This window comes from Pogona vitticeps, chromosome 5, assembly GCF_051106095.1.
Source record: "Pogona vitticeps strain Pit_001003342236 chromosome 5, PviZW2.1, whole genome shotgun sequence".
Classification (NCBI taxonomy): Eukaryota; Metazoa; Chordata; class Lepidosauria; order Squamata; family Agamidae; genus Pogona; species Pogona vitticeps.
Window position 1 is genome coordinate 70,514,690 of NC_135787.1, and position 24,478 is coordinate 70,539,167.

Here is a 24,478-nt window from a genome sequence, read left to right on the forward strand (position 1 = left end):
TTTAGAGATAATCCCTTAGATTTCCAGGACACTGTTTCTGGATCTTGCCATCACCTTTCCTTGTGTTTAATCCAAGATGTCAAAATAGATAAGATTGTTCTGTATATTATGATTCGTTCTGTGGATTGCTAATGCATTGTGTTGAACTTTTTTTAATGCTCTCTGGAAATCTTGTAGGTAAGACTCTAGGAGCTGGAGCTTTTGGGAAAGTTGTTGAAGCAACTGCCTATGGTCTCTTCAAACCTGATGGGGCAATACGAGTAGCTGTAAAAATGCTCAAACGTAAGTTCCAGTGCTTTCAGTTTATTCCATTTATTTTCTTTACTGTCTGTCCTCTTGCTCAGAGGGCTTCAAACACAACATGTGGACCAAAATAGAAAACCATACAATGAAGCAGCAATAGTTTGCAACTATCTAAAACTCACATAAAAAGGCATCACTCCTCTACATCTTCAACAGCAAATTCTTTCATAACATAACTGGCTTAATGCTGACCAACAGAGAATGAACCTGGAAAGTCTGCTTGGTGAGTTAGTGAAGTCAAGAACAGTCACAAGGCCTATTTTCCCCCTTAGCCATCCACCTCATTTCTGAGGAGGGTTTGAGCAGGTTTGCCATATAAAGTGTTCCAAAGTAAGAAAGTACAGCATGAGACTGTAAGATTTTATTATTTTATCTGGGATTACATTTCATCCTACCCTTTTCACTGAAAAATTGAGTTCAAGTGGTGTAATGGTTATCACTAAATATAATTTAGACCACCAAACTCTTAAAATCATTATAGTATCAAAACAGTTTTAACAAGGTCATAATGAAAGATACGTGTGTACATCTTAAAAGCAATAGAGTGGGAAAAATCACAGGTCTCAATGCATTCTAAAATCAGGGAGCACTGCCAGAGAAATAAATGTATGTGTCAGAACCCTAACAATACTTCATCAGAATATGCCATCCTCCTCATAATGTATCATACTGAAGCTGCACTTTTTGTAACTGCTTTGGAGACTCAATAAATAAATAAGGTTCACAAGTAAGGAACTGTTCTTTGGCATACAGAAGAAACCACAAATATAGCCTGAGCAGGGGCTCCTTGAAGAAAGAACTTTGACAAGGGTAGGTTGGAGGAAGGAATTCCTATGAGAAGTATGCTAGTTTGCCATTTGCTTTCTGCTTGCTGATTTGCTGAAACACACCTTTCTCTCTAGCCAGTGCCCATTTTACTGAAAAGGAAGCCTTGATGTCAGAACTGAAAGTGCTCAGTTACCTTGGCAATCATATCAACATTGTGAACCTGCTTGGAGCCTGTACTGTTGGAGGTATGAAGGGTTTTTTTGTGGTGGTTTTTTTTTTTTTTTTGCAAATTCCTTGGTTTTTTGCCACTTCAAAGAAAAGCTGGTGATTTTTTCCTCACAGAGTGTCTTAGAAAGGAGGCCATGACAACATGTCTGCTTTTAACTATGTAACGGAAAGGCGGGCTCTGTTTCCCATTAGCTGCTTCAACACCAACTCAACACATTGGAAAGATTTGCTGGCCCTGATGCAAATGAGTACCATATTGAACTTGAACAATCCTATGTATTGATAGTTAACTACTGAGCAGTCTGTTGATCCTTCTGTAAGCAAATCAGCACCATCATCCACATACAAGGGGGGGCACTGTATTGTAAGCAGGCTTATGGAAATACCATGCTTTACAGAAGTTTTGTTAAATGAAAAAACTTTAGGAGAAAACCCTTGCTAAGGATAGGGAAACCTGAGGTTGGGAATTTTACCATTTTGGAATAACATCATTTTAACTGGAAGCAAGGTCCAACTTTTGAACAGAAGTGCTGTTGATGTAATTTCACCCTCACGTTTCAAGCCAAAACACTGCTCCTGGAATCCCTCAAGTGGCTGGCCATGCTAGCTGAGAGATTCTGGGCATTGTCAGTTCCCAAAAAAGGTTTCCTGGGGTTTGTGGGGAACCCAAAGAAGACTGGGACTGTTCAGCGGCACAGAAAGTTATTTGAAGTGTTTGTGGTTTTTGTGCTGGGAGAAGATAGGAAACCTGGACTGTGTGCTGGAGCATGAAGAAAGGAACAGTCATCTGGCTGGCCACAATTTCAGCAGGAGGGCTCTGTGCTGCAAAAGTTTTTTTACAGATACCAGTTGTAATTCTGATTGAACAATCCATATCTCTTTGCCTAGTCAGATCATCTGAGCATTTGACAAATATACCTCTCCCCTATCCCTGCACCAATATAAACCAGTGTCTTTTTTTGCTGTCAGAGGAAGTCAAGTAATTAAAGAGTGAGTGCATCTGTGTGTGTTCATAATGGGGAACTAGTCAGATAAGTTAGCAGAGTAGCACTGGCCCCAGATCTTATAACTGAGACCCAAGACAGTACTATTAAATATTCAAATTGCTCACAGGCAGCAGTCATTTAGAAAGCACATTTTTAAATATAAAAACATTATTATCACAGGCAACTTGAGTAGAGATGAGCATTAATTCAGATCATTGGATCATCTGGACTGTTATACCAGCATCACAGGTGCAGCATAGTCCTATCCCACATCCCCCTGGCTGGATTCCCCCACTCACCACCTGATGTGAACTCTGCTTCTCCTCCTCTTCAGTCATTTCACTAGTTGCAGCAGGAGCACAGACTTTCCTTCTCTGCCTCCTCCAGCAGCTGCCCACTCAGACAAGAAGGCAGGGCAGGGATTACTACAGTGCTGCATTTGAGTGGGCTGCTGCTGGAGGAGGCAGAAGAGGGAAGTCTGTGGTCTTGCTGTGACTGGTGAAATGACTGAAGAAGAGGAGGAGTGTAGTGTGTGCCATCGGGTGAGTGGAGGAATCCAGCTCGGTGGGTTGAGGGATGGGACTGTGCAGCACCTGTGGTGCCACTATGACAATCCAGCACAATCCAACAATCCAGATTCATTGTGTTCTCGAAGGCTTTCACGGCTGAGATCTGATGGTTATTGTGGGTTTTTCAGGCTGTTTGGCCATGTTCTGCAGGTTTTTCTTCCTAACATTTCTTCACTCTTTGTGGCCAGCATCTTCAGAGGACACGGCCACAGAACACAGCCAAACAGCCTGAAAAACCTACAACAGCGATCCAGATTCATGCCCATCTCTAAACTTGAGCCTATCTGCCATCTCCCTTTTTGTTTTTTAAAGTCTGGATCATCTAGTTTTCTGTTGGCTGGTTCTGTCTGAATGGTTCTTTTCCTTTCCCATTATGCTGAAAAGCATAATATTTTATATTATTTCCAAAATGTCACTATAAGAACGTGACGTCCTACTGTAAACAGAAGTGAATCAAATGGATTTATGTTAGAAGCTTGTATTTGGAACAGATAACTTCCTTCCGGAAGGCTCCAGAATAAAACAAATGAGTCTGGTTTGCACCATTTTTACAAGACTTGTTTAATTTGTATGGGAGTGTTTAGCACTGCAGTACTATTGACGTGTGGAAGTAATTAATTAGAAATGACATTGTTTTAATTGGAACTAAGGCCCAATATCTGAATAGAGATTTTGCTGACGTAATTTCACCCTCGCTTTTCCAGCTGAAACACTGCTCTGTAGTGTGATTTTAAACCGTCTGCTTTTTGTGCATGTAGCCAGAGAAACATTTTTTAAAAAATGTCTGAGCCAGAATACAAAACATAGTTTTTCAACTTCTTTTACCCCTGCAGGTCCCACTTTGGTCATCACAGAGTACTGCTGCTATGGTGACCTTTTGAATTTTCTGAGAAGAAAACGTGATTCCTTCATTTGCCCAAAGCATGAAGAAACTGCTGTTTACAAGAACCTCCTCCATCAGAAAGAACACATGTAGTAAGGATGCGGTACCAATATTTGCAGTCATGTTCAAAGAATCGCAGTGCATTATTTTTGTGGTGCTCCTTTCAATAGTCCTGTACCGATCCTGTGGGGGCAAAACGTTCATCTTATTTCTATTTCTCTTTTTCCTCTGAGGACTTCAAGGTGGTGCATGGATGGCTGTCCTGTTTCTTCCTTCACCTTATAAAGTAGTTTGGACTGAAGGAAAGGCTCTCCAGCAAGCTTTCATATGAATTCTAGATGCTATATCTCTCACTCTCTTATCTGTCACACCATTCTGGCTTTCTTTTATACAAGAGCTCTAATCATTCCACAAAGGCTTTTGGCTGAGTCTTTAAATCTCCCATTGATTTGATCTTTAAACACTGCTTTATACAAAGCACCAGACAGTGGTCTGTGTATTTGTCAACCCAGACTGTCAGCAGTTGTCCCCTGGGGGGAAAAGATGAAAACATAGATATGGTAATTGCAGTTTTTAAATGATTATAACTTTATTTAGGAATCACACAGCCAAGACATCGTCTTGCAACTTGACACTCCTTCCAGCTTGCCACTTGGCACACTTTGCGATACTCAAAAATTTAGATTAATGAGGTGGAGCTTGCAGACATGTATTTCCCTTTTTGCTAGCTGTTGATGCAGGATACTTTAGGGCATGTGAGGGCCCATCCTATCACTGCTGTTAAGTTGCAGCACAGCCGAAGATATGAACTGAATACTTCCCTCCTACAGAACATATAAAAAGGTAGTGCAGGTCCTTTTACCTACAAGCTAACGACTTCAGCTCCTGCTCCTCATATTCAGCAGGAGTTAAATGCTTGGAGCCAACAACAATGGTTAGAATAGTTATTCTCAGACTTGTGATCTAAATTTTCTTGCCCTAGCCAATTTCTGGGAGATGTAGAGAACAGTTGGGGCCCAAGGGTTAGAACTTCCTAGGTTTACTAGTTTTGTCTTAGAGTGCTACAAAACGAAGTAGAACATTCATTCAAGCCACCAAAAGTAAGGCCTTGTGAAGGTTGGTAAACTCTGTCTACCCTGTAATGTATCAGATTACTGGTGATGGCAGACATGATAGAATATTTCTTCATATACAAAAATTATCTTTATGTATGGAACTCATATGTCATGGAGAAGATTAAGTTGGAACCCTTCTCCTTGACATAATCTCTTCTGTGTCAACATCTAGCTTTGTATACAGAGGACCATGTAGTCATTTGAGAACCCACACTGGGCATTCTGAAGATTGCAGCCCTGACAGACTGGCTTCATTCAAACATGATAAACTGTTATTTACCATGTTAGGAAAACCTAGTCTCCCTAAACATGCTCGAACACTTGCTTACATGAAGGGTTGGGAAATGTTCACTTTGATGTGATTGACCACTGTCATGGAGTTGAAGCAGTATGAGATATGTAGTCAGAGAAATGTAAGATGGAGTCAGACAGGTTCTGTGTGAAGATGATTTGAGAGATATTTGAATGTGTTTTTCTGAAGATCAGTACAGCGTGGTTCAAGATAAAACTGAAGGCCGAACCAAGGAGCCCGTGAAAGACTCAACATTCTGAGCTAATTGGAGAAGAGATAAAACACCTGGATTTTCATGGGAATTGAGGGAGGAGGAAGGTGTTACAGCCCCTTGAGGCTAATTGGTTAACAGCCATGAAGTATCAAAAAGGAGGGAAGAGTTAGAGAATGTAGAAAATGGACAATGGGTTATGTGAAAGGGGTTCAGAAGTTCTATTCCATGATGATGGGAGAGAGAAAGAACTTGATGGTTTGAGCATGTGGCTTGAAGGAGAGAGAATGTAAGTTAAGAGAAAGGAGGAGGTGGGGTTAGCCCACCTTACCCCAGCTTAGTAGTGTTTATTATTTTATTGGGAATTAATTATTTTATTTAAATGTAATGATCTTTGAATATGTTCCTTATGCTAAAGCTTGAGCAATATAAACTGATTCTATGAAACTCTATTTTTCTAATAAAAATTAATTATAAAAATTCTTACAAAAGGACTGGTCTCTTGAACAGCAGGGTCTGGCTAAATCCAGGAGGTGGAGAGGGCCATAAACTAGCTATCTTTAAGAGTCTCACCTAACTGAGCTGTTGTGAGTTCTAAGGAATCACAAAGCCCATGTGTTTGTACTTGCAAAGTACTAAAAGTAAAGTGTTCTTTTAAGGTCAGACTTGTTCAAGGGGCTTACGGTACACACTGCTGAGGTCTTGGAACTTGCCTCAGCACAAAGGTGGTAGGTAAGTGGCCTGTCGAACTCTCTGACCGAGTGCTAATTGCTCCTTAGGGAGAGTTGGGCACTACAGCCTATGGTGTCATCTGAACCTAAGAAATTCAAGCTAATTTTAGCTACAGTTATAATAATGGCTTGTTTCAACAAACCATAGTTAAGTTTAACACTTGGAGATCATGATAGACGGGTTAATCAAAAAGAGAAATGAAACCTTCCAGTTTCCCCTTAGATATGCTGGAGAATGAAGGAGAACAGTATGAGCCCATGAGTAATTCTAGCAGATGCCACCATTACAAATGATAGGATTCAGTCTGAAGGATTCTCAGCCACTGAGTTGTGTGTCCTCCGCTCAGTTCACTAATTAAATTACATCACAATCTGCAGAAATCTTACCCTAAATCCTATGGATCCAATTCATGGCCCCAAATAGAGGAAACCCATTGAATCAGTGGGATCTATGTTAAATGTTGATGTGTTGATTCACAAGTTTGGGAATAGCTGTTCAACTATTAATTAAGTGGGTACTCTGTTTGGGCCTACCAGTAGGATTTAGACACTTGTTGTTTTAACATTACATTATTTAGTATTTGGAGCATTGTATGTTTTCCAAGTGACTTCTTTGTAAAAGTTGGCTTGTTTGGGTTAACAAATGTGTCCTATACAATAAATAACCACATGATTCCTTCTTTTTGCCTGTAGTGATGCCACCAATGAATATATGGACATGAAACCAGGAGTTTCTCAGATTGTCCACACCAAACCTGCCAAAAAAGGTCCAGGAAGGACAGGTAAGCAGGCAGTAAGGAAGGGAGAGAAGCTTTTGTTTTGAAATTGTACACTCCGGTCAAGAGATGGTTAATTAAAAAAACAATTTCAGCTTTAACAGAACTTTAACAATCTACACTGAAGGTGCAAATGATATTACAGTTTTCCATTGAGTGAGTGCATTTAGATAGGAGGTTCACGATTACTTCATGTTTTGATAGCAGATGATATGTTTGAGTAGCATCTCTGTGTTAATTCGGTGTCATGCTCTGTTAATAGAAATTCTGCTGTCTTCCCAAATGGCCATAATTAATCCATGTATGTATTATTCCCACATCGATTGCTTTTAGGATCATTTGCTAATCAGGATGTTACCATTGCCATCTTAGAAGATGATGAACTGGCTCTGGACATTGAAGATCTATTAAGTTTTTCATATCAAGTGGCAAAGGGGATGAACTTCCTTTCCTCTAAAAATGTAAGTTGGGGACTTGGAAGAGAATTATTTTTTTCATCAAAAGCAATGTTTAAATTATTTATATCTTCAGTGCTGAGTGATTGTCTTTATGTGGGTTACATCTTGTCTTCTACCCCTGTGCTCTACAAAGTTGGGAATATATGCACCGATTCTTAAATGGCACCAGTTCTTGCATGGCGGGTGTATCTTCCCAGAGCCATACTTTCCTCATACAAAATGCTAGGTGAGAGGGGATATGATAATGCCATGTCTTAGGATGGTCTAAGGGAAACAGGTCTGACCAAAACTGGGTCATTGGTATTTTGCCGAAGCGTTCAAAATTGAGTTGATGCTTTCAACTCCCATAGATAATGTTTTAAAATCAGTCACTCGCATTGATTTCTGTGGAGCCTTTTTCTAAGGAACGGAAAAGAGAAACAATCTCATACTACTATTTTAGTTGAACTGCATTAGAACTGAAACTCATAAGATAAAACAACCTAAAATCCTCCTGTTTTTAACCTTGAGGGGGTCATGGCACAATCTGGCCTTTCTCCATCCTGTCTCCTGGTTCTCTCATCCTTCAAGTATCATTTTGGTATAAATACTGGTCAAAATATTTAAGACCAAGTTGCCATTCCATGTATTCATGTTAAAAATTATCAATCTGTGGATCAGCACTGCATCAGGATCGCAGCTGCTTCTTATACAAACCATGTAGGTAAGAAATGTTGAGTTGGTTTTTGTAGTTCCCAGCGACCCATGTTCTATTTTCCTTTCAAACTGTTTTTGTTTTGTTTTGAGGGTGGTTTGTTTTGGAGAGGGAATAAAACTTTTGGCAGGCTTTTTACTGAATTGTAAGCTTTTCTGATGAAGAGAAGGATATAAATGCATTAAATAATTTTTAAAAAGACATATGAGAAGATGTAATAGACTATCTGTAATGCCGAATATTGTTTGTGTTTGCTTATGTAACGTGTATGTGTTTGTTGTTGTTGTTGAATACCCATTCAGTGTATTCATAGAGACCTGGCAGCAAGGAACATACTGCTTACTCATGGTCGGATCACAAAAATCTGTGACTTTGGCCTTGCAAGAGACATTAGGAATGACTCCAATTATGTGGTCAAAGGAAATGTAAGTATGTTTAGATAGAACCTATAGCACTGGGATGTGTATTGTAGAACTCCACTCAGTTCTCAATGGCTTGAGGTCATCTCTGTAGCCTTCTGTCAGAATAATTTCTTTCTCAGATGCATAACCGAGAAAGAAGGAGAGGTGGCCATTGGAAGCATGTTGGGTTGGAATTCCAAACAGCAGGTATGAAGGAGTTGCCTTCTGTCATGTCTTACCTCACTGCAAATGGCCTCCCCTCAAATAAACTTCCTCCGAACTAAATCTCTTCATTAAACCTGTAATCTCTTCCTGTATGTTGGGTGTGTGTGTGCAGCTGAAGCAATTTGGTGAGATAATGAGGATCTGGCTCATCTTAGGCTGCATCCTTTTATCTTACTTCTGTTTTTTTTTTTTTACCTCCACTGCTTTCCTGGTGAAAATTTCAGTGTGGATAGAACAGACAGGCAGCTGAGAGAATATAAAGAACAGGAGCAACATGGACAAGCAAATTCTAGATTGAAATCCCTCTTAATAGTGTCTCTGTATACAGAGAAACTAAAGTGAGAAATACCAATTAATTTAAAATCTAATTAACTGTATCTTGGCTTCTTTCTTTAAGTGCAGGACAGCTTGCAGGTGGGCAGTAAGTAATTGCCTTCCATTTGTCTAAATTAAAGGGTTTATGTGTCCTCAGTTACCTGATGTTTCATGGTATGAAAGAGTCGGCAGAGAGCTTCACTGCAGCTGCTAGGAATTGGGAACAGAAGATGTCCAGTAATCGGGTCTGCCATTAGCAGATGCTAAGGGAAGCCTGATCGCGCTGTAAAGTGACAGCAGACAGCACCTCCCTCCTTCTGTAACACAAACATTTTGCTCCTTTCAAGTAGCTATATGCAGCAGAAATACATGTTTTCCTGGATGCAAACAGTATGTCCTTGTTATAATGTCCGGAGCTAACTGTCTAACATTTACAATGGGTCATTTAAAGTGCCATGATTTAAAAGCTAAGCCACCACAAAGTTACAGAAAATGAATTAACTGTACAGTGATGATATGAAAACCAGAGCCGGGAAATGTTGCTTTCTTGGAAAACAAGGGCAACACAGGCTATGTTGGCCAAGATGTTCCAGGAGTTATCCAAATGAGCAATTTTTCCCATTTTTGATGAAAAGCAGAAGTTTCAGCTGGTCATTTAGTAATTGTACAGACCATAATGACATTTGGAACTTGGAAAATAGAATCGGGATCAATGACAGCAACAAAAATTGTGAAAAATGCTCTGGGTTTGGGACAGTCAGATTTGTGTTATTTTCCATTGACTAAACAACATGCAAGTCAATGCAAACCAGCATTTACACATGCATGTATGCATGCATGCACACACACATCAATCTGTACTTTTTTTCCTCTGCTGGGGCTTCCACTTTCTAAATAAAAATGCATTTGCATTTGTTCAAGTGGTTTGATTACTTGAACTGATGCAATGGGCAACTAGAAGCTGGCTCTGTCAGCTGCCTAATTCAAGGAGAGGTAGCAAGGAAGTACAGTCGTGCCCTGCTTGACGATTACCCTGTTTAACAATGAATCAGCTTCACGATAATGTTTTTGTGATCACAAAAGCGATCGCAAAACAATGTTTGAATGGGTTTTTTTCACTTAGCGATGATCAGTTCCCTGCTTCGGAACCAATTTTTCGCGAAACAATGTTTTTTCAACAGCTGATCAGTGGTTTTCAAAATGGCCGCTGGCTCTCAAAATGGCCCCCCGCTGTTTTTAGGAGGCATTTTTTGCAAGACAGGCACCGGAAAGTGGCCACCCTATGGAGGATCTTCGTTTTATGGTGAGGTATTTCACCCATTAGAATGCCTTAGCCGGTTTCTAATGCAGTCTAATGGGCTTTTTAATTTTGCTTGACGAGGATTTTGCTTAATAGCTATTTCAACGGCACGGATTATCCTCGTCAAGCGAGGCACCTCTGTAGAAACTACACTGATGTCCATTCCCCTCAACCAAGTACTCTTGGTTTCCAAACCATTTTTAAAAAGGCTTGTCATCAGCACTACTACAGTAGAGTAGAGTACTTAGGAGGTTAAAAAAAGGGGAGGAGTGGAGGAGGAAATCAGCAGAGTGGAAGAAATTGGCAGCCACTCCTTGTTTGCAGCTTGTTAATATAACTCTACTGTAACTGTGCCTTATGCAAACCTGTACAAGTGCAACAGAACTGCCTTAATAAGGTGCTAACAAGTGTTGATTGGCAAATTCATCCCCTCTCTCTGCTGATTCCTGAGTGGTCAACTGAAGCAGAATAACCAGAGAATCCCAACTTGCCAGGTGTGATTTCACCATGGATCTATTCACACTCTTCTGCTTGTGCAGTCATAGCCTCAGAAGAGTTACGTTAGAAGAGCCTGAACGACATTTAGATTTTTAAATTTATTTTCATTGCATTGGAACTTCTCCATGCTACATTGCAAACTGTTTTAGGAAGACTCTTCAGTTGTTAAAAAAAGAGGTTTGCCATCTGGCACAGGCACCGATGTTCAAGAAACACAAGCCTTAAAACAGCGTTTGAACATGCAAAGTTAGTAAAAACAACAAAAAGTCCTCTCTGGCACTTTAAAATTGACAAGTTTTATTTCTCTTGAGTTTTCATGGACATAGTCCTTTTCTATAGATACATGGAATACAATATTCAGGCCATGGATTTATAGCTACACAGGTTCTGATTATGAGATTGAGACAGAATGAATGAGACACAGCAAATGAGAATTGTATTTTAACACTAGTAGTACTAAGTGTTTGTACTAAAACGAGTAGGCCATGCTTCTTTGGATACTGGTTTAAGATTATTTTGATGTTGCAAGATTTTGCATTGTGTTTGTAAAACAAATAGTTGGGGAGGTACAAATTAGAAGGAATGCTATAAAAACAACATGGGATGATATAAAAAACAAGGGATACTATGAATCAATGTTGAATAAACAGGATCATTGTCATCATCTTATATAACAATGTGGTTTAGCACAGTATGAGCTTCGTGTAGAGACTGCTAAATCCTTTGGGTTGCAAGGATTGCCAGACCTGTGAATGGATTTCAGATGATATGAGGTTAAATGTTAAAAAAAAAGTAACCACAAGTAGTAATTTCAGCATTTTTATAAGATATCAGATGAACTATTTTTGCTAGTACAAGCCAGAAAGGAATTCCATCCCAGTATATTAAATGCGATCTCAAAATTCTGAATGTAAAAGCAGGCCAGTCAATATTACTGGAGATTCTGTGACATCCTTTCCACCTGAAATAGCCAGGTGATGTTCAAAAATGTTCTGAAAGAACACTCCTTTTGTTGCCTTGATGGTATTGTGTGGTACTGATGTGGTCACATCTCTGTAGCTCCTTGCGCTATGATGGAAATCACTTTCTTGTTTGGCTCTGCAAGCTTTAATTGAGTTGATAGATGGATTCATGAGCAAAAGTTATACTTGACAATGACAACCAGATTTGAATGATTGGCCTGTAAGGTCAAGGCAGTTTTGGTACTCGTTCATGCATGTGAACAAGTACCAAAAGACAGTGCTTGCCTTTTGCGTTACAGTCGCTGAGCCAGCGGGTGTTCTTTTTGGCAGAGCAGATGAAGCACAGCTTCTGGCTTCTTCTAAGGATGAAATCAGACTGATTTCACCCTCTCTGTAATGTTCAGCCTGGCAGCCAAGGAGTAGAACTTCCCAATGGCCCCTTGGCCTGTTGGATGCCATTCATTCATTCATTCATTCATTCATTCATTCATTCATTCATTCATTCATTCATTCATTCATTCATTCATTCATTCATTTTTGTATTACTGTAATACAGAATAAACAAGCAAATGCTTGTTACAGCCAATACTTGTAACAATGGGCGGTAGCTTTTCTTTCTTAAATTGTAAACGACTTCTATTTCCCACATTGTGGTAATATACAAATGTAGTCAAATAGTTTTCAAATACTATTTCAAATAGTTTTAAATAGTTGAATTGTTTTGCATGTTTTATATTGTACACATGTTTAAATAGTTTTAAACGCTGTATTAATTTTAAAAACAATAATTTTAAACTCTTCAATTTTTTTGCATTTTTCTTATTTTACGCTGCCCCCAGAGTTCATGCTATAGGGCAGACTATAAATGCTTTAAAATATATAAATAAAATCATAATGATTAGTCTGTCCAGAGGTGAATGGTTTAATTAGCTGAAAAATTTTAAAACCTGTTGACAGCCATACAAATACACAATAGCCTGTTTTATTAAGGGATACATTTTCCTCATCTTTCTTTTGTCTGCAAAGGCACGACTCCCTGTGAAATGGATGGCACCTGAAAGTATTTTTGAATGTGTGTACACATTTGAGAGCGATGTCTGGTCATATGGCATCCTGCTTTGGGAGCTCTTTTCTCTTGGTAAGTCACACTTGAGTATCAAGTCTGTACTTTGTGCAAATCCATACGCCAGTTCCTTGGACAGTTTATTCCTCTCATTTTAAAAACACGATAGGGTATATTAACAGATACGTTCTGTGTTAACAGGAAGCAGTCCTTATCCTGGAATGCCTGTGGATTCCAAGTTCTATAAAAGGATTAAGGAAGGATACAGAATGTTTAGCCCAGAATTTGCACCTGCTGAAATGTGAGTTTTGAAATGGAAAATGACAGCGTCCAGATTTTGATTTAAATAACATTTTTGTCTTTTTGTCAATGGGAGTTTTTTTGGGTTGCCTTTCTAAAGCTGCAATAGTGGAAGAAATCTTAATTGTATACTGAATATTCATAGATTCCACTATCACTTCCTTACAGCTGTTCCTAATTTATTTAGTTGGATGTATGCCCCAGTGAAATCAGTGAGATTGATGTCCCAAGTACATGCATGCAAGGTTGAGGAATTCGTTTTTTAGTTTGCTTAGTCCCCCCACCCCCAATAATGTTTTTCTGTTAAAAGAAAAGAGCACCTGAATAATAACATTGAATAGCAAGGTGGATAATATCCCTTACCAAGAAATTGTGGATGCAGCATCATAGGCAAATTTCGTAAATTAAGCATATTACCTATTCATGTTGTTCCAGTATTGTCTGCTTTGACAGACAACCTTATAAGGTCTTTTTTTTTCACTCCCTGCTGAGCTTCTCTCAGGTATACGCATATCAGACGTTGTACATGCAAAGCAATTGTTTTAGTACTGAGATATGGTCCATTTGAACAATTGTATATGTGTCTTTGTTTTGTTCCATTCTGTTTTGGCTAATATGGGAGAAATGACTTTATGTAGGCTTCACAATTAAGCTTTCAATTCACACCACCTCTAGAAATCTTGTTCATAAACACACCCAAATTTTGGGCTATCATCTGGCATTGCCCACTTGGACCTTGTGTTAGAGTAATCAGCATGTGCAGTGTGATCTTATGGAGTGTGCACAGCTGTTCCATACTGCCTTACACAACTAATGATACCAATTGTTACACAAATAATGATAATGGTCAAAGCCTCTCAAACAAACTAGCTAAATGGAATTTGATGTTCTGGTGTCAGCCTCTTCCAGTTTGAATTTTGTTTGTTATAGCCAAGAGTAGAGAATCATTAGCGTTCCAGACATTTTAGCCTACAACTCCCACCAGCTCCATCCTGTATGGCAGCAGTAAGGATTTTTGGGAACACTAGTCCAAAGTTTCCTGCCACTATTGTATTTAATAAACCCCAACAGTTAGCTGCTCTTGATAATTAGATCTTTACTACCTGATGTTCTCAGACATCATTTTGTTTATTTTTTAAAAGAATTTCCAACAGTATCGTGCTAACACACACTAGGTACAGAACTGCAGCTGAAATGTACATCTCTAAAAGAGTGAAGACAGGAATAAAAATAAGGACCTAAACCTAGGAGCAGACAGGGTGAAAGCAGAAAACCTGAGGTAGAATCAAGTAGTGACATTCAAGTGGTAAGATGGGATTTAAAGAAAGAAACAAATCATTCTATAAATCGAACTTCCATAGATGACCAAGAAAGCCCAGCTCACAGCACCTGTATTATTGACTATGAGAATTTGTTACCAGGGCTTCAACCAAACAGTACTTTGTGTATGCCTTATTAAGAGCTGTAGGCAGGACCAACCTGAGGCATTTTGCTTTGTGAGGCTCCCCTCTTTTCAAAGTTATGGGGCATACCTCAAGGCAGCCAAGTAATTTTTGCTACCTGAGGCAGCTAATTCTAGACAGATTCCATTACACTGGCATTTCACGTATGATAAAAGCACAATAATAATAAATAAAACTAACAATTTCTTGCCTTCTCATGATGCCTCAAATCTGCTGTCCAAGACAGCTGCCACACTCTTATCTTCCAGTACAGCCATTCATGATTAAGGGTGAAAATGAAAGTATCTGATATTTTGTGTAAGTGCTCAAACAACTGAATATAGAAACTTGTTTTTCCACTTTTGAATCACTTGTCAATTCAGACATGCAAGTAACTACAGTGGAAACCTGAAATATACCTCTGACTATATTCACAGCACTTCTTTGTGACTATCGGGGGCTTTATAATAAATACAATCCTGAACACTTTGGGGCTTCAAAACGTAACTTTATAATACATGATCTCAGCAGAGTCAGAATTATTGTGAGGACAGGCTGAGAACCAGCAGTTGCCCAAAGAACATAGTGGTTGAAATCCAGTAGCTGCAACTAGAGTAGGCTCACTGCATCAGTGGGTATTTGGTGACTCAATTCCTCCATAAGTTCCATTGATTCAGTGGGGCTGCTTTAGCAGTGACTTGCTACTGGCTTCAGACATAGTGAGGTCATAGCAAAGGCAAGATTTGAAAGGGAGACTTTAGCCCCTCTTCTGCACTGACTTTGTACAGTTCCACCAAATAGCAATACATTTTGGGTTTTCTATTGTTAACTAGTGGAGATTACAGTTTTTGAAAACAGAATTTTCTAGTGTTTGCGATTCACCATGTAAGTACTGCCTACATCTCAATTGATAAATTCCTTTCATATCTCAAGGTATCAGATAATGAAGAGCTGCTGGGATGCAGATCCTGTAAAGAGGCCAACCTTTAAACAAATTGTGCAACTAATTGAACAACAGATTTCAGATACCACAAACCATGTAAGTTCTGTTAGCAAGAAGTGGCTGGTGTCTTTTCTGAAGTGACTGCGGACTGTAACATACAGCTTTCTTGGCCACCTGAATGTTTTGAATGAGATAAAGTCATCGTTAAAAGCCATACCTGCATATATTCTAACCATTTTTGGTAGATCTAGCTGCTGGGATGGCCGATAATGGGATTGCAAGATGGGAGAAGTTAGATTTATGGACTACAACTCCCAGAAAATCCCAGCCAGAATGGCCACTGGCTGTATTTACTGGGGGATTCTGAAAGTGGTAGCACAAAAAAAGAGGTTTAAATTGAACTACCGGGGCCAACTAGGGTATGCTCATTGAATACCCAAGTGTAGCCCTTGAATCAGTGGGGTGTACATGAGTGGATCAATTCAGCAACTGATCCAATGAGTATACTTGCCATGGAGTTCATAGCTGGACCAAGGCCTGTAAATTTTCCCATCACAGGTAGATTGTGGCTTCCAGGTGGTAGCTTTTCTGAAAACTGAGTGCTCCTCCTGGCTTCTTGCAGATACTAGTGAGCTCTTGCACTCATTCTTTGGCCTTTGTAAAACCAAAGGGTCATCACACTATGCAGTCCAGAGCACCCAGCCCAGCCATTGACAATCCAATTGCCAGCAAGTCAGAGAAGAGAAATGGGATGAGTGACAACAAGAACAACCACCGTGACTTTGTGAAAATTATGGTTTGGGGGTTGGCCACCACAAAGTAACTTTGTCAGACACATATACCTGACTTGTATAAATTTAAAATGGGTGCATCCTTTGTCGATGGTTGTAGAACTGTGGGTTGTTTCATATAGAGTAAGTCTGTCACATGAAGACTGATAACCTCCACTTATGAGTACTACCTTGCAAATGTTGAAATTACCTGTTATGGAGAAATGTCTTCTGTCCTGTGATAGAATCAATCTAATGAAAACCAAAATCCCTCTGGAATGTGAATAAAATTCTTGCAGTTGAAAAAAGGTGTATATCAGGAAGAGCAACCTCACTGGGTTTGTGGGTCAGACCCACAAGTAGTCCCAGCAATGGCTATTTTCTTACATTTACAAAAAATGGAAAAATAAGAGCTTGAATCACATGTCTGATTTCATTTTGGAAGAGTTAGTGGGCCCCGTCTCCATCCCCACTGCAAAAATGGCAACCTTAAAAGCATCCAAAAGCAGAAATAGGGCATTTTGAGTCAAAAATACTATGTATAATTTTAATAGGGAGCTCTTAGGTGGCATTTGAAGCCACAAAAGTGTTCCTGGAGGTGGATGCATGTGGCCTGTTAAGCCAACCTGTGGTATACATAAGAGAAATAAATAACAAAGTGAAGAAAAATAATAACCATAAGAAAAGAATGGCTAAAAGTTTTTTTCATCTAACAACTCAAAGGCTAACAAGTCTATTGCTTCCATGGACAAGAGTCAATTTCTTCAGACATGTGAAACAGTATGCTGGGTTACAAATCTATACACATGGTTGAAAGAAGGGAAATATGAATGAAATGCAGAACTGACCTTGCTGTTTGTAGTTCCTTTCCTCCATTCACCAAATGTGCATATACAGTATACCTATAGTACAGCATAACATTCCATGCAACTGATGAATTGACCTTAATAATAATGATCTGCCACCAAGTTAATTCTTTCCAGGGTTTTCCAGGTAGAGAATGCTCAGAAGTGGTTTACCATTTCCTAGGGGATAGACTGCGCAGCTTACCAAGGTCACAGAGGCTGACTCTCTTTGCAGGAGACTCAGTGGGGAAATGAACTCCCAGCCTCTGGCTCCACAGTAGATACCTAAACCACTGAGGTATGGAGCCAGCTCAATGGACTCTAGCTCAGGGACATGTATGCCATAGTAAATGTGCCCATCTTTTAGATGCCACAGCAAGGTCATATTGCTAATGGAAGGATGATGCTAAGAACTAACAGTTTTCCTGAAAACACATAGTAAGATCATGGCAAAAGCAAAATTCGAAAGGGGGACTTTAGCTTCTCTGCTGCACTGACTTTTTGCAGTTCCATCTTCTATTCATTATGCATTCTGGGTCTTTCTATTGTTAACTGACAGAGAAAAGAAACAGAATTTTCTAGTGTTTGCAATTAACATTATAATGGTTGCCTAAATCTCAATGGATATATTCCATTGTTGTTTTTGTAGTAATAAACTAATAGGGCCACTTCCCTGGAAATTATTAAATTTTTTTTTTTTAATTTATATGCCGCCCACACTACCCAAAGGTCTCTGGGCGGCTTACAGCATTTAAAATACAATAAAGATATGTACAATTAAAATACAATTAAAATATATATAAAATTGCCATCAGACCCACAGTTAATATTATTTCAGTTAAAAGCCTTCTGGAACAGGAAGGTTTTGACCTGGCGCCGAAATGTCATCAGTGTCGGCGCCAGACGAATCTCAGTCGGGAGGGCATTCCATAGTCTGGGGGCAGCTGCCGAGAAGGCCCTTTGTCTACAAGCCATCCCTCTTACCTCCTTGAGGGATGGCTCTTTCAAAAGGGCCCCCTGGCTAGATCTTAACTGCCGGGTAGGCTCATATGGAAGGAGGCGGTCCTTCAGGTATCCAGGTTTGCAGCATGAGCTCTTTTAATCAAAAGCCTGGCTGAACAATTCTGTCAGCCCTTTCTGGAATTACATACAAAGGCATTTGATGTTATGTGCAGTTCCTGAGGATTAACTGTTCTTAATATCTTTTCCAGATTTACTCAAATGTTACAAATGGCATATGCAATCAAGGAAGCGTTACAGATCATTCTGTGAGAATTAACTCTGTGGGCAGCAGTGCTTCATCTACGCAGCCCCTACTCACACATGAAGATGCCTGAGAGGAGACTCAGCCAATCATGTGAAATTTGGGTTTTTTTAAAGGAATGACTTCTGTTTGTTCTCATGTTATTCTCTAGTACACCAAGAATGGTAGGAATACTGCAGTGATTATTCTGCTCTTTTTTTAAAAAAAAATGCATACTGTTAGAAACAAAAGTAGATTGCCCATCACAGTTATAGCATTGTTACACTGTTTGCTAGAATCTGTGTATAGTTGCCATGTTATATGCATTTGTAGTGTAGGAGTGAGAAAGAATCTTAAAATTTGGGTGTGGAAAAAACATTTGAAGGAAATTGCTTATGGGATTCTTTGCAAGTTAAAAATTGTCTGCCATCAAGTTGATTCCAATTAATGACAACCCTCCCAATGTTTGCAAGGCTTAAAGCATTCAGAAGTGGTCTACTAGTCCTTCCTTCCAGTGGTACTCTGGGACAGTGCATTTTGCCCAGGACCATGCAGGTGGCAAAGTCCCTTAGCCATACACACTTCAAGTGATCTTGACTGATATCTCTCTTCTGGAAGATGTAGTAAGGACTGAATGCCCAACCCTAGTCTCTGCAGCCATGTGCTCCAGCCCCCTGAGCTACCCCAGCTCTTTGAAATTCTTCACAGTTGAAACTGAAAAGCCAACAGGTCTTGAGAGCTGAAGATAGGAAGTTGATGCTTGTGTTTGAAAATATAGAAATAGAAAGACTTAAACCAGCTTCCCTGAATTTCGAACCATGTTGGTTAGTTAGACTGGCATGAATGCTATGACTTGGATTGGATTGGCATGAATGCTATGAATTGGAGCAGGATACTGCTGCTAGTAAAAAAAGGTACTGCTTGTACTCCTTCTTGTGCTCCATACATGTGAGCTGGCACATAGTAAAGGATTTGGCCTATGACAGATTGTTCTTTTCTTATTAATCTCTTAGCTCAAATTTCTACATCTTCATTCTAAGCAGATGATACATAAGAGAGCAAGGGAGAGACAGAGGAAGACAGTTTCCATGCTTTGGCTTTTAATGTTCGCATTTATACACACATGCTTACCTTTTCTAATGCAACAGTTGCTGACCAGAGTAGTCTTTTTTTTGTTCCATTATCTACTTTAGAAGGTCAGTCTGTACATACATTTCCTATAATATGGGAGGAAATAATACACTGCTGTATGTCCAAAGCCAAGTTAAGAAAATAGTTGCATCTCCATCAATTATGGTAGATCTTGTTTAAGAAAATGCAACTGAATTATTGGCCAGGTTATGATGAAGGCATATGTCTGTTTGTATTGTAAGAGACACAATTGCGTGTTCTTTATATAGCTCTTGTAGTTTAGTCATAAAAATAGATGTGCCATTAATAATGTGACCTAGGGACCTGCAAAAGCAGAGGTTCATTTTTCACAGTTATTTTGAGGACATAGGTATGTGTACACATATGTGTCTCTGTGTGTATGTTGAACAGTTTCAAATGGCTTTCTTATTCTCCTCAAAAATTATTTTGGGTCCATTGTACATTTGTTACACAGAAGGCCAGTAAGAATTACAGCTACACTGCACAGTTACAGCAATTTGATACTACCTTTAACTCCAGAAGTCTCAGATTTTGTAGTTTGGTGTAATACTAAGAATCCCTTGTTGTAGCTTAGAGGAACGAACTATAACTCTTTCACAAAGGATTCCCGTGCCTTACCAAACTACACATCCAAAGATTCCGTAGGATGGAGTAGTTCAACTGGTATCAAACTAAGTCTCATTGATTGTATGTGTTGTGTGCTCAGCCCGCAACACATACAATATTAACTGTGAGAGCTGGTGACCAATTTAGTGAGATACTAAATATTCCCTGAGGGAGAACTCTGGCAGCCTCCTCAATCTGCAAGTCCCTTGCTGAATTATAAATCCCAGGTACCATAGAATGGGCCCCATGGCAATTCAAGTAGCACCAAATTACTGAAAGTGGATGTATCAAAACACTCATATCCTGGAAAAAGGGCTTATTTTGTTCTGCAACACTGCAATGCAGAATTGGCAGCATTGATAAGAATAATGAGATTAGTCAATGGTCATGTTAGTACTAAATGGAGCATATACTCTAGTAGGCAGGTGGATCTAGCAGTGAGCTCTCTATTTTGCTGTTTGCTTTAAAAACATCTTTACTGGACCAGCTCACAACATTTTACTCATTTTGTTTTTCTGTGAGGTCCTGTTTTAGCAAAGAGCCCAACAGAAAGAATAGCAAACATCTGGTACCATCCCTTTTAGCACCCTGTTATTTACACGGAATGTCACAGCCACTTTTGTTGAGTTTTTGTTTTCTTGGTAGAATTAGCTGTTTGCTTAAATGCAATATTATTGAGTAATTAGTTTCCCAACTGCGAGTTAATTTTAGAAATCACTGCTGGTGTCCTCAAGCTGCACTGAATGCCACTAGGTTTTTGCTAAATATTTGATCTGGAGTTAGGTCCTATACCATGCTGTTTGGGGTTATATTTATAGAAATCTGTTAGGTAGTCCTAAGAAGTTGGCACTTGCACTGGAGTTACATATACTGTTGCACCTTTCAGAAGTCTGCTGAGGTTGGTGAGGAATAGCTTGATCCAAGCTCCACATACATGGGGGCTTCCCATTCTCTTCTGTGAAATAAAAGGTTCCATCTGTGCACCAAGTTTTCCCAATGCCCTTGGAAATGATCTTCGTGTTCTGACAATGAAGTCACCTCGGCATGCCTGGAGTACTATGTGGATCTCAAAACCCTTGCATGTGTACAGGAACCAATGGAGTATGGCCGTTGTGTAGCCCTATTTTCACCTCCAGTCCCTCATATTACAAGCACACACAGCATGAGGGAAGACTGGGCCATCTAGCACTGACCGCATGGAAGAAGCAGAAATTGTGATAGGGTCCCTTTTTCTGTTAAACCCTGTGTATGTACACTGTGTATATGTAGTTGGAAACATTGCATAGTTAAATGTCCTCGTTTCACAGAAGAGCCCACATGAGTTACAGCTGTACAGATATTGAACCACTTCACATTTTCATACATCTACAATAAGGAATCATATATGAAGGGAGGAAATTCTTCCTTCCGAAACAAGGAAATTCTTCCTTCCAATCCTTCAAGCCATTCTTCCTTCCAATATATTCAGTATATGTGTGTACTGAAAGTGAGAAGAGGGTTTCTACCGTGCACTCCTCCCTCCGCCCGCCATCCTACTTCTGAGGCTATGATAATTTAAAAAACAAAACTAGAGATGGGGGTATTCGTATTTGTAGACAAATACAAATATCTCCCTGCAGGTGGAAATGACGAGGGTCCGGCCCCATGAAGCCAGACTGTCCACTCACCATTTGGCAGCTGCCGCGGGCACAGCAGTGTCTTCCTATTGCGCTGTGCTCCGCAGTGGATTAGCCACTCCTGGTTGGAGGCGGGATGACAAGCCTCTCTGCCAGATCGCATAGTGGCTAATCCATTGTGGAGCACAGCGCAATAGGAAGACACTGCTGCGCCCACGGCAGCGGCCGAACAGTGAGTGGACGGTCTGGCTTCATGGGGCCAGACCCTCATTTCCACCTGCTGGGAGATATTTGTATTCGTCTACAAATACGAATACCCCCATCTTTAAACAAAATTTTTTTGGCTTCCATAGCTGTTGTAGAAAAACATATAATAATTGTAGATCCTGCGGTACTTCTTTGGCACTTGGATGAAGATTTTTTTTCTTTAATATTCTCAGAAGTTATATTTTTATAATTTTGTTTTTGTTTAAAGTTTAGTTATGCAACAGCTTCATAGCTTCAGATTTGTTTAATTGTTCTGTTTCATGTAAATGCTGACCTGTAGCAATAATGTCTTCTCAACTCCTTTAGGTTCTTGAGTCGTAAAAAATATTTTTATATAAATATATATATATGCACAGCAATGGTATGTATAAAATCTGTGGATGTTTGAAAGATGTATCGTTGGAGAGTTTGAATAAAAGTGTAAATAATATACATTAATTTACAAGCCTTGATGTAATATACTTTGCTTTCACATACTTGATGAAATTAAAGTCACAAATCATATGTTCCCTGAAGACAACAGTATTCAGATGGTTTGGTTGGAGAACGTTATGCATATTTTTCCTCCATTATTCAGCTAACATCTAGGGGTAAATCTAATTGTTTGTTCCAACTAAAGAAGGCCCCCACTGAACAATTAGGACATATTAAGTGATTGTACTATTTTTAGTACAGCACTTTTTTAGTATTTAGTATTTTAGTACTTTTTTCCTCAGTGTTCCTGTCCTCCTGGAGTATGGACATTATACTGTAGCCTTGGATGTGGCAGTTCTAAACAATGACTGGGCAAAACCCTACTGACTACATTTATAATGGTGGAAGCTGATGACATCATTAACTGGTGCCTGTAAAATTTATACCTACCAAGGCTCCTTAGGGCTTCCTGCTTTGGTTCTGAGGCTCCATGGGGCTCCCAATTACCCAGTGGAAATCTTTGAGAGCCTTGGAATGTGGGGGGAAAGCCTTTAGTTACCAAATACTACCAGCAGATTCCCGCCACCAGAATCAGGACCACCTCCAGAGATCTAGCAGTGATTTGGAGCAATTAAAGTTTCCCCACACATGCACACAGCCCAGGGATCCGAAAGTAATACTTGTCATGAAAGTTGGATATTGTCTAAGAGGCCTTTTGCCCTTGCAATCTTTTCCAAAGGTGTGTAAGGAGTTGCTATCTTTACCCATTGATGTCTCTATCAGATTTCAGTTGTACCTTCTTCCCTTCCTGTCGCAGAAGATGTTTCAAGGTTGACTGTGCCCTAACTCAGCAGAGCCACTCCTGCTCTTTGACTAATGTCAGGTGTCATTTGCTGAAAGTCAAGGGTCTTGTCAGAGGTTTGGAGGTGCATGTTCTCTTTTCTTTGTTGTTCAACAACAGGAGAGCTTATACTCAAAGTTACCACTAACATTAGGGAGAGTGAGGTGCCCCCCTTAGGCAGCTGATTTGGAGTGTCATGAGAAGGCATGTTTAATTTATTATCATTGGGTTTCTGCTGACTAGAGAAAAGAGAAGTACTTTCCAGAGTTTTTGTCAGGCTACGTTGTCTAACTTTGGGCACTAAGGTATCTTGATTTAGTGGGGTGGGGATTTTCTCTTTCACCTCAGATGCTACACTATGTCAGCAATGCCCAGACTAAAAGGTCTGCTTTCTTCCTTTAAGATTGATTGATTTATATATCTTCTCATTTGTGTAAATCCTGTAGTGATTTATACACCACCATGAAACAATAAAACAATGCAACATAGAACCTATTATAGCTTGGAACTGCAAGAAATCCCCCTTTTAAAAATGTTTCATTAAGCCTCTAAAACACATCACTCTTGAAGCCCAACATACTACAGAAGGAAAGTGATCCCACAGGATCAACACCACAACATAGAAACCTTATCTCTATGCTGCTGCCAAACATGAAGTCATCAGATTTAGTCTGGACTAGAGATGGGGATGAATATAGAAATGGATAGTTTTCTTCGACGAAAATAGCTGATTTGTTAAATATTCGTCAATCTGTATTTGTCAAATTTTAAGTCCCAACGAATATGGATCGATGAATATTTTCCCGTTTTTATTCATCCTTTGTAATTAAAAAACAAAAACAAAACCATTCTGCCTACCTGCTGCCGATCAGCTGATCGGCAGGCCAATAGACAGCCACCCACCCCCATAGTCTACCCCACCCCCTTCCTCTCCTTACCTTAGCCCCCACCCCACCCCCACCAATATCCCCTTACTGTAATCGCCGCCGAGATCTCCATCTGGCCGCCATCTTTGCAAAGGGCAGTCAGTTTCCCTTTTTACATGTCGTGGCTGTGGAGGCCAGATGGAGACCTTGGTGGTGGTGATTACGGTAAGGGGGTCTCGACAGGGATGGAGGTGTGGAGAGGCAGCGGTGGCAGCAAGGGGGTGGAGGTGGCAGCAGGGGACATGGGCAGGGGTGGGTTTTTAAAAAATAAACCTCCATGAATAAACAAATAATTTCATTATTTTTCGCTTCATTGGGGCAACTTCATGCTTCAT

General features: G+C 39.8%; 1 protein-coding gene across 1 annotated transcript in view; it reads left to right on the plus strand.

Moving 5' to 3' along the window:
* KIT (KIT proto-oncogene, receptor tyrosine kinase) overlaps positions 1 to 20,770 on the plus strand; it is a 103,898-nt gene extending 83,128 nt beyond the window's left edge. The window contains exons 12-21 of the mRNA XM_073001249.2: positions 178 to 282; positions 1,206 to 1,316; positions 3,688 to 3,829; positions 6,780 to 6,868; positions 7,196 to 7,323; positions 8,317 to 8,439; positions 12,742 to 12,853; positions 12,980 to 13,079; positions 15,454 to 15,559; positions 18,290 to 20,770. Coding sequence (XP_072857350.2) covers positions 178 to 282; positions 1,206 to 1,316; positions 3,688 to 3,829; positions 6,780 to 6,868; positions 7,196 to 7,323; positions 8,317 to 8,439; positions 12,742 to 12,853; positions 12,980 to 13,079; positions 15,454 to 15,559; positions 18,290 to 18,415 — 1,142 coding nt within the window. The 3' untranslated portion in view covers positions 18,416 to 20,770. The remainder of the gene's footprint in view (positions 1 to 177; positions 283 to 1,205; positions 1,317 to 3,687; positions 3,830 to 6,779; positions 6,869 to 7,195; positions 7,324 to 8,316; positions 8,440 to 12,741; positions 12,854 to 12,979; positions 13,080 to 15,453; positions 15,560 to 18,289) is intronic.
* Positions 20,771 to 24,478: the final 3,708 nt, after the last annotated feature.